We start from the raw sequence: 17,849 nt of genomic DNA on the forward strand, positions 1-17,849 counted from the left end.
CCTCTTGCCCCACCCACCCATGTGCACAGACATTCCAGCTGTTCAGAAAACTTAAGTGCTTCGGAGCTCCAGCTTAGTGACTGTTAGAAGTACTGAGGTTTTTATATTATTCTGTGAACTCACATAGAAAACAACTGATCTACCCAGTTATGATTCCTGTCTTTTTTTCCAAGTGGTCTTGTGTGTACTTACCGACTGATGGAAGTGCTTTGGTGATGTTTTAGAAACAACTACAGCACTTTCAAAAAATGTGCAGCTGAATCTTGAGTGAAGAAGACGCGAACATCTTAAAAAGCAAATGCTGTTTTACTCAAAGTTTTATCAAGTATCTGTAGGAGTACGGTGACATGCAAGTTTGCTTAAAACCTTTCTGGTCTTTCTGGTAGCAACTGAAAAATTGGCAAACAGGTTGTGGTATTAAGGACTATCTCTTTTTTTTTAATCTGGTCTCTTGTTTTGATGTGTACATTACTTATCGCTTTGATTAGAATTTTTATATGCATTTCTTTGCCTACTTGTATTCTGGAAGCTAGCCATTCAGGAAGTCCTTGAATCATGAGGATTAGTGGAAACTGATCTTTCAGAGTTGCCTGTGTTCATTCCTTTTTCTCTGCTGTGAATCACTGTAGCATGACGAATGCTGAATCCTCCCACCCCCTGGATATTGTACAGTGATAACTTTGGGAAAAAATTAAAACAGAAGTGGCCAACAAAGCTGGCGGGGGGGACGGGGACACGGGGGGACAACAGGGGACGATGACATGGACAGGGATGGGACACAGGGATGGGACACAGATGGACATTTTCAAAAATATATTTCATTTTTAGATAGTCTGGAAGTTTGACTGAAAATGCCACATTCCTATTGAAGTGTTGTATACTTCACTGGTTAGACCTGATTCGAAACTGATGATTCTTAGTGTCTTTAATCGTGGAAGGTTAAGCTAGAGTCTAATAACAAGTATCAATTAAAACTGGACTATATATATATTGATCTATTTTGCATCCTGGATCAAGTTAACTTAATACAACCCAAGATATGGATACTTTTAACAAACACCAGAATTGAAGACCAACACCCACAGTTCCAAGAGGACCTCTTGGGGTTGCTCAACGCATGAATTTGAAGGCAGCCTATGTAATTGTTATCAGCAGAGCTCAACCCTTTCATAGTTTTGCTTTTAAGATTACTAACTTGATTTTAATACACGTTACAGCAGTTCAAATCAAGCTACACTTAAAATGTAATCTTGCTTTGTGGGAATCATTGTATCATTTGTGCAATTAGCTTTCAAAAACAATCCTGGATGGTTTTCAACACATGTTGATAGCATCTTATGAATCAATGTTTCTTAAATTTTTGATCCTCAATGTATGAGACAGAAAGACAATCCTTGGCCAGTCAGCCATGTGAGAAATCCTATTTTTTCTTTAGATGTAACTTTACAGATTAGCCAACTAATGATGATATATTGTTCAAATTAAGTATTTAACATTCCAAAACATACTGATGTATTTGAATGCAGCTCACCATGTAATCTTCCTTGTTCCTCTTGGCTGATGCACAGTCAAAAGTTCCATTATATACTATTGAATCTGAAACCAGATTAATGTCTCAAACTTTTCTTTGTTAATAAGTTATATGATATTAGGGAGAAAAGTAGCTTTTTGAAATAATTAGTTATTAGATTGCAAACAACCACAAATAGTGCCCCTATCAAATTCTTCTGCTGGCTTCTCATCAGCATAAATGCATTATGGCATAAATGGTGTCATTAGACTGTTCATCCATTTTGTGTTAGGGGAGGAACAGAAACTAAGCTTAAAGACTAGAGTCTTAACCAGCAACTAACAGTAATGATAGCATGATAATTCTTCCCTAGCATGCCCACATTTACCAGACTGATTAGACTATCCTTATATGACCATTGGGATGGCTATAATGTATTTATCAGAGCATGCTTCAGGAGCAAATGGGATACCTTACTGACTCCCTTTAGTCATCACTGTGTTCAGAGGCCGTGGTCCCTACAGCGAGAGCACACAGGAGCTGTAAACCTGTTTGCTCTTGTCACCACTACCACACGGCAGTGCTGGGACTATCCTGCTGGTCAACAGCAGTTGAGGACAGTAGCAGAGGAGCAGTGTTGTGCAGAAACAAATGACTAAGGACTATTTTCCTTTGATTTCAGCTCATTTTTTATTATGTGTGGTCATTATTAGCATAGTGAACTAGTGTTAGTTTGTTTTAGTTCTCTTGGGTTTAGTCAGAAGCTTTCCATTTTGTATTGAATTCTTCAGGTTATATAGGTCTTTGTTTAGAGCAAAACATAATTCAATTTAGCTGGCAGTAAAACAAAGAGAAATGGAGGTGAAAAGAGCTTGTAAACGTTTTTTCCCCTGATGTTACTAGTCTCTAAGGAAGCAGATCAGTTTTCGGAAAACAGCTCAAAAAGATGATCTTGGAAACTCTGAGATAGTGTAACCATGGATGTCAAATAACAGTAGTCATTTGGTTTCTGTCCATTTTTGAGGTAGGTTTTTGTACTTGACTCTTGCTTATGGTAAATCAGACCCTGCATTTACATGAATTTATAAGGGTAGCTACTGTTTTAAAGATAGTGAGAGATGGTGAAGTTGCACATCTCAACTGTTAAACCTCTGAGATTACAGCATTCGTGAAGCCTTACAAGGTGAGTTTTAAGGTCCTGCCATCTAATACAGTTGCTTCCAAATGGTTTGAAGCTTGAGGTTAGCAAACTTGTGTGAGGTGGGAGTGTTCTGCTGTGCGACAGCATTGCCTACTAAACGCATCTGTTATTCCACCTTCTTTTTCTGCCTCCATTACCGTTTATGTTGCCAACACAGGTGCTTATTTGGGGGAGTAAGAAGTTTTATTTGATTTCCCCAATGACTAGAAATCATCTGCACCTCTGTGAAATGGTGTGCTTTGCTCAGTAACGAAGAGGCAGCTCCTCAGAAAGCCACAGAGCGGGTGGTTTTCCTCCACACTGAACCGTTTTCTTCCTGAATTTCATGTTGCAGTTTACAGGAGGCCTTGTGGAAGGCACTGCATCAGCACAGCTGTCGGGAGTTTGCTGGCCCAGCCGGCACAGGAGGTAGCTGGAGTCGCGGTGCCAATTCAGGACTGGATTGTTTCATCCCTTTGGAAGTTATTTTTTCGTTTTCCTGCCCGTTTTCCCCGTGCTCCAAACCAACACTGCTGCACCGGCGTATTCAAGCAGGTGCTCTTCAACTTTGCTTTCAAAAACGCAGCGCTTCCAGGGGAACCTACGCTCCTTTCGCCTCGCCTCGCCCCGCACCCACCGGCGCCAGGCGCCCCCGCCCCGCCAGCACAGCGGCGCTGCTCAGCCCCGTACCCACCGCGGGGAAAGGCGGCGGGAAGGGCCAACCCCTCCGTCGCCCGGCCCGCACCGTGTCCTCGCACGCCTTTACCGGGGGCTGCCCCCCCCCGCCCCGCCAGCCGCCAGCCCGCGCTCCCGGCCCGGTGCGGATGGGGGCGGGCCGCAGCGCCCCGCCCCGCCCGGCGTCACGTGCGCGGCGTCACGTGCTGCGTGCAGATGGCGGCGGCGCCGGTCGGCGGGAGGCGGCGGCCCTGAGGGGGCAGGCGGGCGCCCCCGGCCCGGCTCGCCATGGAGGTGTACATCCCCTCCTTCCGCTATGAGGAGAGCGAGCTGGAGCGGGGCTACACGGTGAGAGGCGGCGGGGCGGGAGGCCCTCGCGCCTCGGGGAGCCGGTGTGGCGGCGGCGGCAGCGGCGGCGGCGGCCAGGCCTGAGGGGCCGGCGGGGCGGGGCGGGGCGGGGCCGCCCTGGTGTGCCGTGCCCTGCCCGGGCGCGGCGCGTCCTCGGCCTGGCGGCGTCCCTGTCCCACGGAGCTGCTCGCTGTGGAGCGGTGGCGACGGCGGCTGGCACAGCGCAGCCAGCGGGTGGGGAGAGGTGGCGCGGCCTCGGCGCCGCGGAGAGGCCCCTGTGGACGCTGGGCCCTGGTCCGGGCTCCCCAGTTTCGATCGAGGCCAGCGCAGGGCCAAACCAGATGAAGGAGCTGGAGCATTTCTTGCATGAGGAAAGGCTGGGAGACCTGAGACTATTCAGCCTGGAGACGAGAAGCTCGAGGGATCTCATCATGGCATACAAATAATCTGAGTGGAGGGAATCGGGAAGAGGGAGCCACGGTCTTCTTGTTTGGTACCCAGTAACAGGACAAGTGGTGATAGGCACATGTCAAAGTACAGGGAATACCATTTAAACATAAAACTGATTTGTTGCCACAAGAGTGGTCAAGCAGTGGCACAGGGCGCCCACAGACAGGACTGTGAAGTCTCCGTGCTCGGAGGTTCTCAAAACCTGACTGGACACGGTCCTGGCCAGCCTGCTCTAGCTGGCCCTGCCTGAGCAGAGGTGTTAGTCTACGCAATTTTCAACCTCAACTTTTTCAACCTCAAATGTTTTTTTCATCCCATGGAGCTGTTGGGCTCTAACACATTTCCACATGATGCAGGGTAGAGACAGGCAATGCTCTCGACCAAAGCCCAAGGCATTTACTGAAGGTGGATATTCAAAGCTAATTTTTCTATTAAATCGGTAGTTCTGAGCTGTTGAGAAATACCAGGAAAAATCTAATCCTGTAGAGTTGCCAGAAGATTAATCCGTATAGGCACAGTTACGTGAAGCAAGTGCGTCTACCTGATGCTAATGCTGTGTATTCATTGGTCCTCAGTGCTGGCAAGCATTTAGAAGCCTTGCCGCTTCAGATGCCTTAATGTGGCAGTGTAACTGCATTAATATTTCTGCCTCTCAGTTGAACTTCAGTGCAGGTGGTTCCCTACAACATGTCTGCATGATTTTGGGGAATGAAACTGGCTTTAAAACATTCCAGTTGAGTGTGGTTACAATAGCACAGACTGATCCCAGCATGTCTCAGTTGAGCAGGTTAGTTGATGTGACACGAGTGATTTCTAAGATGTGCATATCACACAAATAGGATTTTTCATAGCTATATGTTTTTAGAATCTGTTTTGGTGTGTTATTTCTTCAATAGTAATTCTGTCACTGAGTCCTGCTATCTAGAGGATGTTTTGTTAAACTGTATAAGCTTCAATGAAATCAGAAATGAAACTGTCTCTCTAGAAGTCTTTTAAGCAAATGATCTTGAAAGTGAAGATGTTTGATTATTACAACAGTGTTTCTCTCAGGTCACTGGTAATGAGTCAAACTCATGGATCTGAAACTTACTGTAGCTCAGTATAGTTTGATTGCTGTTCCTCATGATTACTTTTCCTCTTCAATCAGGTGAGGGGAGTTTCCCATGCAAAAATTACTAGGCTTTACACTATAAGATGAGTCAGTTCAAGGATTTCCCTGACCATGAAATTGTACTAGAAGGCATAGCTAAAGTTCCTCTGGGTCAGCAGGCATGCTTGTGAGAGAGGATATGGAAGTCTGTTCTGATAATAATAGTGTGTATTTCGTTTATGTTTTAAAGAGCTTATGGAATATGCATGAGCAAGGCTTATTCTAGCGTAACTGTCAATTTGTTACATTGCTAAATAATTTGCATAAGTATTGTTTCAAGCACAGAAATTCATGGCCGCTGCAGATGAGTACGCTGTAAGCCCTCCCTCCAGCAAAACTGAGGTTAATGAGAGCTTACCATTACTCTGTACTAGCTAGGAAAATGTTGTATAGGCAGAGGTATTTACCCAAGAAAAAACAGTAACATAGGAAATATTTTGCATTGAGCAAAAAGGTGATTTCACTTGGACGGTTGGAGCTTGTGAATGTTTCTGTGTCCAGACCACATCAGCTCTCATTCTTTTGAACATAATTATGTGGGGGTTAACAGTCCGAAGCTGTGGGTTTGGTAGATAATGCTATAAAATATGGGGATTGCAGGGTGTTGAAGTCTTTGTGATTAAGTGGATGTTTCACCCGTTCTGTGCTACCTGAATCTGATGAATTAGAAAAGTTGAGATAAGTGGAGGAAGTGACACTGTGAAGTATTGAATCTCTTTGAAATGTAACCTTCAAATTAAAGGGGATGGCTGCAGTCCTGGACTAGTGCAGTATATCTGAGTGAAGTATGGTTTTTTTCTATGAAATTATATATGTAATTCAGTTCTAGTTATTTTGCATCATCAGGCTTATGTATAGTATTAACATTTAAAACAGTATGGTGATAAAGGTCAAAGAAAATGTACCCCCAGCCCGATGAACATGACTGCTAAAGTCGTAAGAATGGGCAGGGAGAAGGCTGAGGTACTTAACATTTTTGCTTCAGTCTTCACTGGCAACCTGTCTTCCTACACATCCTGAGTGGATGTGCTACAAGACAGGGACTTGGGGAGCAAAGTCACTCTCACTGTAAGAGAAGATCAGGTTTGTGACCACCTGAGGAACTTGAATATACCTAAGTCTGTGGGACCAGATGAGATGCATCCCAAAGTCATAAGGGAATTGGTTGATGTAGTTGCCAAGCCATTCTCCGTGGTATTTGAAAAGTCACAGTAATCAGATAAAGACCTTGGTGACTGGAAAAAGGGAAACACTGCACCCTTTTTTTAAACAGGGTAGAAAGGAAGACCCTGGGAGCTGCTGACTTGTCAACCTCACCTATATGCCTGGGAAGATCATGGAACAGATCCTCCTAGAAGCTGGAGATGATTTGAGACAGCCAGCATGGCTTCAGCAAGAGCAAGTCTTGCCTGTCCAGCATAGTGGCCTTCTGTGATGGAGGGACTACATCAGTGGGCAAGGGAAGAGCTACAGATGTCATCTATCTGGACTTCTGTAAGGCCTTTGACACTGTCTCCCACGAGGTCTTTCTGTGTAATTTGGAGAGAGATGGATTTGATGGGTGGACTGGTGGGTGAAGAATTGGTTGGATAGTCGCAACCAGAGGGTAGTAGTCAATATCACTGGTTTGCATTTGGACATTGAGCTGAGTGGTGTCCCCCAGGGGTCCATGCTAGGACCAGTGTTGCTTGATATCTTCATCAATGACATACAGCGGGATCAAGTGCACCCCCAGCAAGTTTGCAGACAACACCAAGCTGAGTGGTGCAGTTGACATACCTGAGGGAAGGCATGCCATCCAGAGGGACCTGGACAGACAGGCTTGAGAAGTGTGCCCATGTGAACCTCATGAGGTTCAACAAGGCCCACATGCAAGGTCATGCACCTGGGTTGGGACAATCCCTGGTATCACTACATGCTGTGAGATTGAGAGCTGCCCTGCAGAGAAGGACCTGGGGGTACTGGTGGATGAAAAGCTGAACATGACCTGGCAATGTGTTCTAGCAACCCAGAAAGGCAACTGTATTTGGGTCTGAGCTGCATCAAAAGAAGCGTGGTCAGCAGTAGGGCGAGGCAGTTCTCCCCCTCTACTCTGCTCTCATACTCTGATGTACTGCATCCAGCTCTGGGGCCCCCAGTGCAAGAAGGATGTAGACCTGTTGGAGCACGTCGAGAGGAGGGCCACTAAAATGATCAGAGGGCTGGAATACCTCTCCTAAAAGGAAAGGCTGAGAGAATTGGGGTTGTTCAGCCTGGAGAAGGCTCCAGAGAGACCTTATCATGACCTTTCAGTACTTAAAGGGGGCTTGTAAGAAAGGTGGGGACAGACTTTTTAGTAGGGCCTGTAGCAATAGGGCAAGGGACAATGGTTTTAAACGAAAAGAGTGTCGATTCAGAGTACTTATAAGGAAGAAATTTTTTACAGTGAGGGTGGTGAAACACTAAAACAGGTTGCCCAGTAATGTTGTAGAACCTCATCCCTGGAAGCATTCAAGGTCAGGTTGGATGGGGCTCTGAGCAACCTGACCTAGTGAAAGATGTCCCTGCTCATTGCAGGGCAGGAGTGGTTGAGAAATATGGTGATGATAGTCGTAGTTTCTTTGTTAGGAACAGTGACAGTGGTGACTTCCTGCATGAAATGAGAGACTGGAAGATGACTCCTTCGTCTGCATGGCTTCCAAAACACACTTTCCTGACCTTTCTGGGTTTCTGGTTCCCTATCTTTCGCAGAACAGAATCCAGTTCCTCTTGGATTCAGCCTGGCACTGTGTATTCTCGGTGTGTGGAAAGACATAAAAGAAGTGTTTGTCCTTTAAGGAAGCTCATTACCAACTTACTGGTTTGTTTTCAGCTTGCTTTCCCTGAAACATATTGTTTCAGATGATTTTCTTTTTCTCCTTGATACAGCTAGACAGCACTGGGAAAGTGGAATGAGCAGAGACCCATCGACCACTGGTTAGCTGTAGAAACAGAATGCAGTTCTAGGGAGAGGGTAGAAGCCAGAGAAACTGGAAACTTCTCCCTAGCTTTAAAGGGAAAACTACAGAGAAATTAAAAAATAGAAAGGGTGGGGTCTTGACCAGTGAAAGATTGGGTTAGGAAAAGAAAAGATTAGAAAGAAAAATGAGGGAAAAGTCTATTATGCAACACTTGAGGTAGGGCCCTGTCAACAAAGTAAATGGGAAACATGCTCCTTTCAGTCTTTTTCAGGAGCTCAGCTTTACTAAAGCACTATTCCTCTGACATAAAACCTTGAAAGCCTTTTTTTCCACACTATACCCCCCTCAAAAAAAAAAAAAAACCCACCAAAAGAACAGAGTAAACTTGCTCTTGTTCCAGTTCTTTTTGGGGTATAGATAAAATGATGAAACACAGGATAAGGAAAATGTCTGTTTTCCTTGTGGACAATTAGATTTCATTGTCAGTTTAAATTGATGATACTAGCTTCCAAACTATTGAGCCTGTGTTAATAAATGCAACAGTTGTTCATAATTTGGCAGTGAATGACCTTTAAATGTAGACGCTTACTAAGGGTGTCCCTAGGGAACAATTCAACTTCAAAATGACACCCATGTGTTCTTGTTATCATTTAAATATGCTCCCTTTGTCAATAACAGAATAATAAATACTAGTTAGATTTCTAATGTTGATTCGGATGCTAGGAAACTTACTGAATAAATTAGTGTACATTTGATTTATATTGACCAAAAATATTATACAGTGGTATATTGCAGGTCAAGGTGACATACATTTAAATGTGTTGTAGAGCAGAGGGCATACTTGACTGACATATGTGCTTACTGTGTTTTTAATTAGCACTTCCAATACTACTTCCCAAATTGCTCCTGGAGTTGCAAATGTTGTGGAAGTAAGATATGACATGTAAGATCCTAAAATAAAAGTCCATAGACTTGACTTCTGTAGAAGAAGCAGTTTAATTACTAGGCTATACTCTTGTTTATAGTAGTATAAAACTACAAGGACTTACAGTTTGGCATAGCTTAGGTATTTCGACTTTCTTTACTGTAACTGACTACTTGATACGCAGTGGGGACTTAAAGAGTATAAAGTATGACATAGTAAATTTTGCAGTGCACATGAAGGCACTTAAGGCAGAAACTTGAAAAAGGTAAAACTAAAGTGAAAAACATGACTGAATGTGTGCATAATCAGTTAAGCTGCTGCCTTTTTTGTGGGTTTAATCTGCTTCAAGGTGTAGACAGATTAGACCGAGACATACAGCTCTGGCGATCTCTAATTGTGCAATTGCTCAACCCCCCCGATTCAGAGTCATGAAATCCTCATGGAAAGGGCCGTCTAAGATTTCTTTGAGCAAGAAATCACTTCTGCTGTATGCCTGAGGGGATGTCAGCAGTAGGATAAAGAAGCAGCAGCATGATTGCCCATATGAATGTACCATCTGAAAGACCAAAAGTTGACACATTCTGTCAGTAAACCGTAACTGCAAAACATCTATTACCCAATTCTCTCCCAAGATCTACTGATTTGTGGTTTTGAAGAGGAAGTTACATTTTCAGAAAGATAGGGGGTAGCAGAGCATTCAGTCATGCATCACAATAAAGATATATTTGAATTCCATTGAATCTTTGAGAGGTAACATGGTAAAACTTTGTTAGTAATACAATGCTACCAATAGAATTAGTTCATCAGAGGATTCACGCTTAACAGCTCCTGCTGGTGTTTTCTGTCTGTATAGCATCAAGTCATGATACTTGTAAAATCTTGTCAACAGAGATAATGCTAAGCGTATGCACATTCTTTACTTCCCAGGAGTGAGAACACTCCAGGCTTTGAAACACAACATGAGGGAAGATGTAATAGATCTCTCCCTTTTTTTATTACTGTAATACAAATTTTAATTGGTCTTTAAAGTTTTTAATGCCTGATGTAATTCATTCCAGGTTTAATTGATAATTAGTCATCATTGTCATGGCATTTATGAATTTATCTTGGAATTTCAGTATATGATACCATTTTTGTATTAGGTGACTTGTAAGTCCTGAAGATGTTTTTCATCTACAGCAGTGACTAGGTTGTTAAATTAATTAAGTTAGTATGGCAAGAGCAGGTTTAGAAAGCTGTCTTTTTAATAATATACATTTATTTTTAGAATAACTGGAAACTTTAAATGACAATTCTTCAGCCAATTACAATCCAAAATTTTCCGTTGGAACATCAGATATCCACCTACTTATAGATTTTAATTTTTGCAATCTTTGTGAAGAATGTTGTCTGTGCTGCTACTGTACATGAACACATTTTCTTGGCCTTAGTTCACTCTCTTTTTTTATGTTCTTTTGTGAATTTTTTTATATCGAGGAATTTAAATGATTGCTTGTATGGAGACTGAATATGTGTAAGTCTTAGAGGTTCTTGTAATGATTATCTTTGGATTCACAAGAAATAGGAAAGAAATCAATGGTACTTTATACTGCAGCTTAGTGACCTAATTGTGTTTTGTACTCAATAGGCCACTGAGGGCAAAGTTTACTCAGTGTTGACTCCAGCCCTGACAAGGTGGAGTAGGGTCTTCCTGGCACCCTGGCAGTGAGGAGAACATTGAGAAGACAGGCTTGTGTGGTAGAATTTCAGCACTAGGTTTGGATGCAGTGGAAGTACTTAACATTAAGTATGCACCGTGGAAGTGTGCTAATGGAGGCTTTCCAGCTAGCATATTTTGAATACTCTTATTGTAAGCAACCATTATTTCTCCTGTTTACAAGAATTACGTGAGGACTTGTATCAACTTTTTCTTTTCAGTGTTCTGTAAGTCTGAACTTTCTGTGGCTTGGGGAAGGCTTAAATAGCATTTTGAGAGCATTCTGGGAGGGGATTTTGATGATAAAGCAGAAGTGACATCATTCCCTTTGAAAGTGGCATTGTATTTTTGTTGGGAAGCGAAAGAAGAAGTGTACTCTCTTTCTGGGAACAGTCTTCCCCCCCCCCCCTTCTCCTTACTAGTTCAACCTATATATCATGTTATAAACATTTCGCATTTCATAATCCAATAAATACTTAAATACTGTGTGGTTGTTGAGTTTCTGTAAAAAATAAAAGTGTTTGGGTCGTAACAGTAATGCTTAGATAGTTTTAGGCATCAAAGTAAGATGGGACAGAAAGAGCATACCGTGAGAAAGGAGCACCACCTCCATTCTAGGTTCTAAACAAAATATGTTTCCGCTCATTCCTCATCTGTCGGTGCAGTGAGAGCTCCACCTCCTGTTCAAAACAACCTTCAGTTCTAAAAACATAAATGCTTTTTGGTGTTGGAGCTGCCACCAGTGTTAGTTACAGTAAGTAATTTAGAAGAAATGACAGCCGAACCTCGACTGCATCTTGCATGTAGTATATTAATCATTTGTACATCACAGTGTTTGTGGATCCCAGTTAAGACCAGGGGCTCTGGTTGACAGTTGTTGAATTGTGTATATGGTGCACAAGAGTTTCAAAAATCACTCTTGAATGAGGCTGCCTACATTTGATAGAAATTGTTTGTCTGGTGAGGTGCTGTGAAAAGTAATGTCAATCCAAAACCGTATTATTATTGTTTGACTACTTAATTCTTTAATATCGTGAAAACGGTATAAAACTTCTGTGAAAGACTGTTCTCCACTAGTCTGCATTGAAAACTGTGAGATAAGAATAACCCCTCTTCATTATTTTATTTTTTATATTCCTTGTCTCTCCTGTAATTGATTTACTTTTTAAAAATGGATTCTCTTTTTATGCCAGGGCATGAAGGTATTCATGTGCTGCAGTACCTCCAAATTGGAAAATAATGAAATCCATAGTTCTCCTATCATCTTTTACATAAGGACAAACAAAGAATCTTGATTATGTGGTGAAACAATCAATTGTTCAGCAGCAAGTTTGTATTGATTACAACGAAGTGCTTTTATGAAAAGTGACCATATGTACTTCAGCTAACTGCCTTTACTTCTGGTCTTACACAGGAGACTGTTTCTTTGCATATAGATTCTTTTCTTTGCTCTTTACCTAGTAGTCGGGCTGTTTCCAGGAATAGGCCTTCCTGGTTATGCATCTTCCTTGCAGTCAAGCTGTGATGGTAATTGCAATCTAACTTCCTTGGTTTTTTGAGATGTGGAAACATGGGGAATGTGTCTCCAGTTTAATCATAAATTAATGGACTAACGGATTTATAATAGTGTCAGGGAATGTTATAAAAATACTTACTTTGCTTGAGGGATGTGAACAAAGTGATACTCAGGAAAAAAATGCAAACCAAATTAGAATGGAATGCTATGCCATCATAGAATCAAAAAATATATTAGCCTATTGTTTTTCTGATTTCTTTGGAATTCCACAAAAAATTATGTATCGTGATGATATATGCTACATGAAACTTCAAATCACTCCATTCTTAAAAGCAAGTTAAAGAACATTTAAAAGCTAGGTTTTAATTAAAGATCCATTCTTCCTTTAAAAGCAAAAGACCTAGCTTCTGTGTGTTACATTGTAGTGAGGGAGCATAAAAAGTCAAAATTTTGATAACATCTATTTTTGGTATTGAACAGGAAATGTCAGAGACCTTTCCTTTTGCTGAGTGCTCAGAATGTGGATGTGTGGTTGGTGGGAGTGCAATCTTCGCAGTATTTCCTTTGCATGATTTAAAACTTCCTGTTTGACACAGATTACAAAGCTCAAGCAGATTTTGAGGCATGGCTGAGTATGTGGGTTTTTTTTTTTTAGTTTCCTTTCCATATTTGTCCTCTATATCAAAATCTGTTCCTGTGGGTGGTTTAAGTTTTTCCTTCCCTTGGCAGAAATGTATTGATGTCAGACTTCCAAGTTTGCCATAAATTCTTAGTACCAGTTGGGAAGAGGGAAAGAATATTTTTAGATGTGTTTTAAAAAACTTGGTAAAAATTTGTTAGGAGTGTTATTGAAGATAGTAATTGTCTTCTCTCAGACAATCTTTATGTTGGCCTGAATTAGAGAGAAAGTAGGAGAATATACTTTTTAAGTTCAGCTCCTGCAGCTAAGAAGTTCTTTTGATATTTTCTCTACCTTTTTGGTGCCTACTTGCTACTATAATATATCAGGAAAGTAAATGTAAGGAGAATACATGAATGGGACTCAGAAATAGTTTTAAGGTTCTTGGTAGAATAATTTTTTCTGTACATGCATTTAGTCTTCATGTTTGAATTTTTCCTTTACTACTACTAGATTGTTTGTATTTAATTGCAGCTTTAAAAAATCTCTAAGCATAGTTTTAAGGCTGAAAAAAACTGGTACCATCTGGTTTGTAGTATGGAAATCTAAATTAAAAGCCTGATTTTTGCCTAGACCATGGGAGAAACACAGGAATTTCTTAGGAAAGAAGAAATTGTTTGGTAAACTAAGAAAAGATGACCAGAAGTTCATTCCTTAAAACGTGAAAGCCACTTTTTTTCTTTTTTTTTTCCTTTTGTTCTTTTTTTTTTTTTTCTCCTAAATTAACTTTCTGAACAGCCTAGGTCTTTTAAATAATACATTTTGTGAACTGATACAGAAAATGCATTTACTTTAGTTTTGAAGTGTAGTTGGTGTCTGGGAAAGAATTGGCAACATGCTGCACATTCAAAGCTATTTTTTGCTACTCACCAACTAAATTGTCAAAAATTGTTGATTTGAAAGGGGGTAAAAACCTGCTTAAAGTAATCACAGATACAACTGTTATCTGTTACAGGCTGAGAACTTAATGCCCCATTTCTCAAATGAGTTTTTACAATAACGAGATAGCTGTATCACACTCTTAAGTGAAAAGCTCATGAACTTGCCTGCATGGTTATTTCCAACCTCTACTCTTCTAACAAGCTCGCAAAGTTGTTGTTGCTTATAAAAGTGGAAATGGACCTGATAAAAATGTTTAGTCTGCAGAGCTGTGTTTTATTTATCATATCACAAAAGAACAATGTTTTGTTGCATCACGGTCAAAATAGAAGCGACCTTGCTTGTTCATGAGTGTTCAAAGCCTAGAGATAAGAGGCAAAATAATAGAGTACAATAGAAAGAGTGTAGTGTAATTATTTGTGGCTTGTCAAGTGAAGCCCTCTCAGGCCCCAAGTGATTCAAATCTGGGAACTCTGCACAATTCTGTACACTAACTGTAGCCAGCATCAGAGAAATCTCACCCAGCTTCTCCGACAGTACTGAAATTGCATCAGTTTGTCATGCACTGAGCATGCCAGCTTCACACAATATCATTTGCTTGCAAATGGGCCTGGCCCCAACGCCCTGAGACACATTCTTTGGTATCTGACTCTTGGCCTGTGATTTGTCATGTCTCTAGTGCTATCGGCGTAAAGTAATTTTAATAGATTCTGATGGTTTGCTTGTGGAAGGTAAAGAATGCACTACAGATTGTGTCAGGTAGCTTTCTATGGCATGTAGCATGGCAGAGGCCCTCATGATGGTGATAGCCAAAGAGTATGGAGAAATAAGAACCCTATTTTGAGTGGTATTTAATGCTCCCCTTCTCAACACCCTGCTGTGGACATCCTTGCTAACTCAGCAGGTTCAAGAACTTAGCTGAACAAAGCAGTGTTATTTGCACTTAAGAATTGTTTACAGATCGAACATGCAGCCAAAAATCAGTGGCTTTATTTCTACCTATTCAAAAAGAAAAGTGTGTAAGATGTGTAAAAGTGTTAATTAATTTCTAGGGACAAAACCATATATATTTTTTGCTTGGTGTTTAACTGTGTATTAATTGTATGGAGCTTTAGTACTCTAAATAAAATCACTGGATGTTTTAGCAAGTATGTTCTTAAATACAAAAAATCCCCAAAACTTGGAGAGTTTATATGGAAGTGTATCTTGTATAAAATCGTACAAATACGGTCTAGAATATAGATTCCTGGAGACTTCCTTCACAGATTTGAATTGCAATAGTTACTTGACTATTACTAAATCTTAGCGTTTTGCTTTATGAAGTAGGTATGTGGCATTTTTTTTACTCTTCCTTCAACACCACTGAGATGAGATTATTTTGACATTGACAAGTCTGATCTTTTTTTTCATCATTTTTTTCAGCTGACTTCCTGAATTGATTACTACTTCGGTGTTGGAGCCTGCAGCATAGCTCTCCAGAATTCTGCTGACACCAATCAATTAATGTGAAGGTGTTAATGCTAGTGATTTCATCTAAGAAACATTCAAAATCATGTCAGTAATCTGTTCTTAAAACCTGGCAGATCATTGAATCTTCTTATTTTGAACATGTTTGGGTTAATAAGGAGAGCAGACAAGAGAAAAATTTTAGTGAATCCCGTGGGAAGAGCAGATTTTTATTCAATCGTTTTACATTCATATAGCATACATGCACATGCCTTAATATTTAACAGACTTTTAAAATATGTTCTTATTAATATTTATGGTATCTCTCAGGAATTTATAAAAATGCTTGAGCATGAACTATTTCTCTTTAGTTTTACCTAGGGAATTTCTGACATCTGTGTAACTCTGAGCACCCCGCTAGCAACTCTGTGCAAGTCTGCCACTTACTTTTCCACTGTAGCCTCCACATTTGCTTAGCAGTTTTGCATAGCTAAGCAAAATTTTACAATGAGCCTGCATTTTTTCCTTTTCTGTTCTAAATATATTCAGAAAAATACTGTTGTGTTATACAGTTCCTCAGAGAAATTCTGGGTCACTTTTCAGTATTGCACAGAGAAAGAAATAAAAAAAGCTTCTTTTTAAGCTTGACATAGACCAACTTTTGAAAGTATGTTTTGCTTTTATCTCTTGGTGGATTTTTTTTGTAGGGTGACTTCTTAAAGAAATACAGATTTTCGTGATGTGCTTACTTATGTTTGTTATTTGTGCATCAGTAAAACAGCTGTGCCATATTTCCTAGCTAAAAAAATGTAGCTGGTTGTGGAAAGTACAAGTCAGCTAAATCCAGTGAGCGTGCTGTTAACACAAGTTTTGTTTGTACTGAAGGCAGTCTAAATCAATTACCGCTAAGCAAATGTCAAAACTAACAAAGTACTGTAGTCAGTACTTCGAATAGGAGCAGAATGTTGACATGCATGCACCTACGTGGGTGCAAGTACACAGTAGCATGTGCCTATATCATCAATGGATGGATTTATGGGGTTGTATTGCAGAGGGGTCTGTTTGAAGTCCTGTGTGAGCTGATGTTTTAATGTCCTGGATGATAAAGTAAGAATGTCCTTATTTGCCATCAACACCAAGGCGTTGGAGTGCTAATTCAATACAAACTGGTGCCAAGTGCTGTATATATAAAAAATAATCAGTAGCATGGAGTAAGATCCAACAGATTAGGTAACAGATATTCCTGAAAAGATCTGGGGCTTATCATGCATTGCAAGATGGCCATGTCACTGGTGTCATGCTGTTGCAGAAAAGGCAAATGCATGTTGGGGTTTTGAAAGATCAATATAAAAGAGAGGTCAGTGATGAGGAGTGTGTACTAAACATGGAATACCATGTCCAGTTTTAGGTACTGCATTCTAAGAAATATGTGAATGTATAGGAATGAGCTTCCACAGGAGAAGGCAATATAAGAGGAAATATGATGTGTTACACTGCTTTCTGGATCTCTGATAGGTGTGAAGAGTGAAATACACCAAGGGCTGTTTAGATCAAAAAGAAAACACTGAGCAGGAACTTCATAACAGTCCTCAGAAACATAAAAGACTGTTGAAAAAACAGAAGGCAGTCAGCCTGTGGATTGGAGATGCTTTGGTCCTATGCTGTGCAATTTACTCTCCTATCTACCAGAAGTAAGAAAGACTAATTATGAAATGGTGCTGAATAATACAGATACTGCAGCACCAGAACACCCTTCAGGAGTAGGCTACGGAAACTTCGTCTGTATGAGACTTAGATGTTTCTGTCAAGAGTAAGAAGTATAATTGGTCCTGCCTGGAGGCAGCAGCGTGAGCCAAGTAACTCTGAGAAATACAGAGACACAGTAGACCTGAGGTCTTTCAGTGCTGGGAGATAATATGCAAAAAACATATGTAAGCAAATTGTCTGGATGTTCTGAAGCCTGGCTGGCCATCTCCCAGCAAAGCCTTCCTCAAGCTTCTTTTTGTGAGCCTCCCTTGGTACCTGGCAATCATCCTTTGCATTATTTCAAAAATTTTACCTATATCCATTCCCTAACCTCTTAGCACTTATAGATTCTGTGGCTTTCTAAAACTCTTTGAGTGTTCACCCCAAGTACCTCTGTTCTCCTCTCCTGGGAACTGTAGGGGCATCTCATAGTGGAACAGTTGCTGAAACAATTGTGAGCTTCTCCATCTCTGTCTCTGCATGCAGAAGAAACATTTTTTGTTTTAAGTTTGCTCAAGAGAGCCTTTTGCAAGATCTTCTTAGGAGGTAATCTGTCTTTTTTGGCTCCCAACTGTAAATTTCGGGGTGATGACAGTGCTTGCAGTGGACTTGTCACATAACATCTTTATTTTTCCCTTTTTTAAATTGCTAATATTCAGTAAAGCATTTGTTCAGTATGTATTGTGTTTAATACTTCAGAATTGGACCAT

The 17,849-nt window shown here is 40.8% G+C and overlaps 1 protein-coding gene across 3 annotated transcripts in view; it reads left to right on the forward strand.

The window, feature by feature from the left end:
• Positions 1-3,551: 3,551 nt before the first annotated feature.
• SNX24 (sorting nexin 24) overlaps positions 3,552-17,849 on the forward strand; it is a 91,974-nt gene continuing 77,676 nt past the window's right edge. Inside the window, exons 1-2 of one of the 3 annotated variants that reach the window (XM_056324132.1) lie at positions 3,584-3,713; positions 6,587-6,807. In XM_056324132.1, the coding sequence (XP_056180107.1) occupies positions 6,748-6,807 (60 nt within the window). In that variant the 5' untranslated portion in view covers positions 3,584-3,713; positions 6,587-6,747. Of the gene's footprint in view, positions 3,714-6,586; positions 6,808-17,849 lie in introns of all 3 variants that reach the window. The other 2 variants (XM_056324133.1, XM_056324131.1) reach the window with 2 other exon arrangements.

This window comes from Falco biarmicus, chromosome Z, assembly GCF_023638135.1.
Source record: "Falco biarmicus isolate bFalBia1 chromosome Z, bFalBia1.pri, whole genome shotgun sequence".
In the NCBI taxonomy this organism is placed as follows: domain Eukaryota; kingdom Metazoa; phylum Chordata; class Aves; order Falconiformes; family Falconidae; genus Falco; species Falco biarmicus.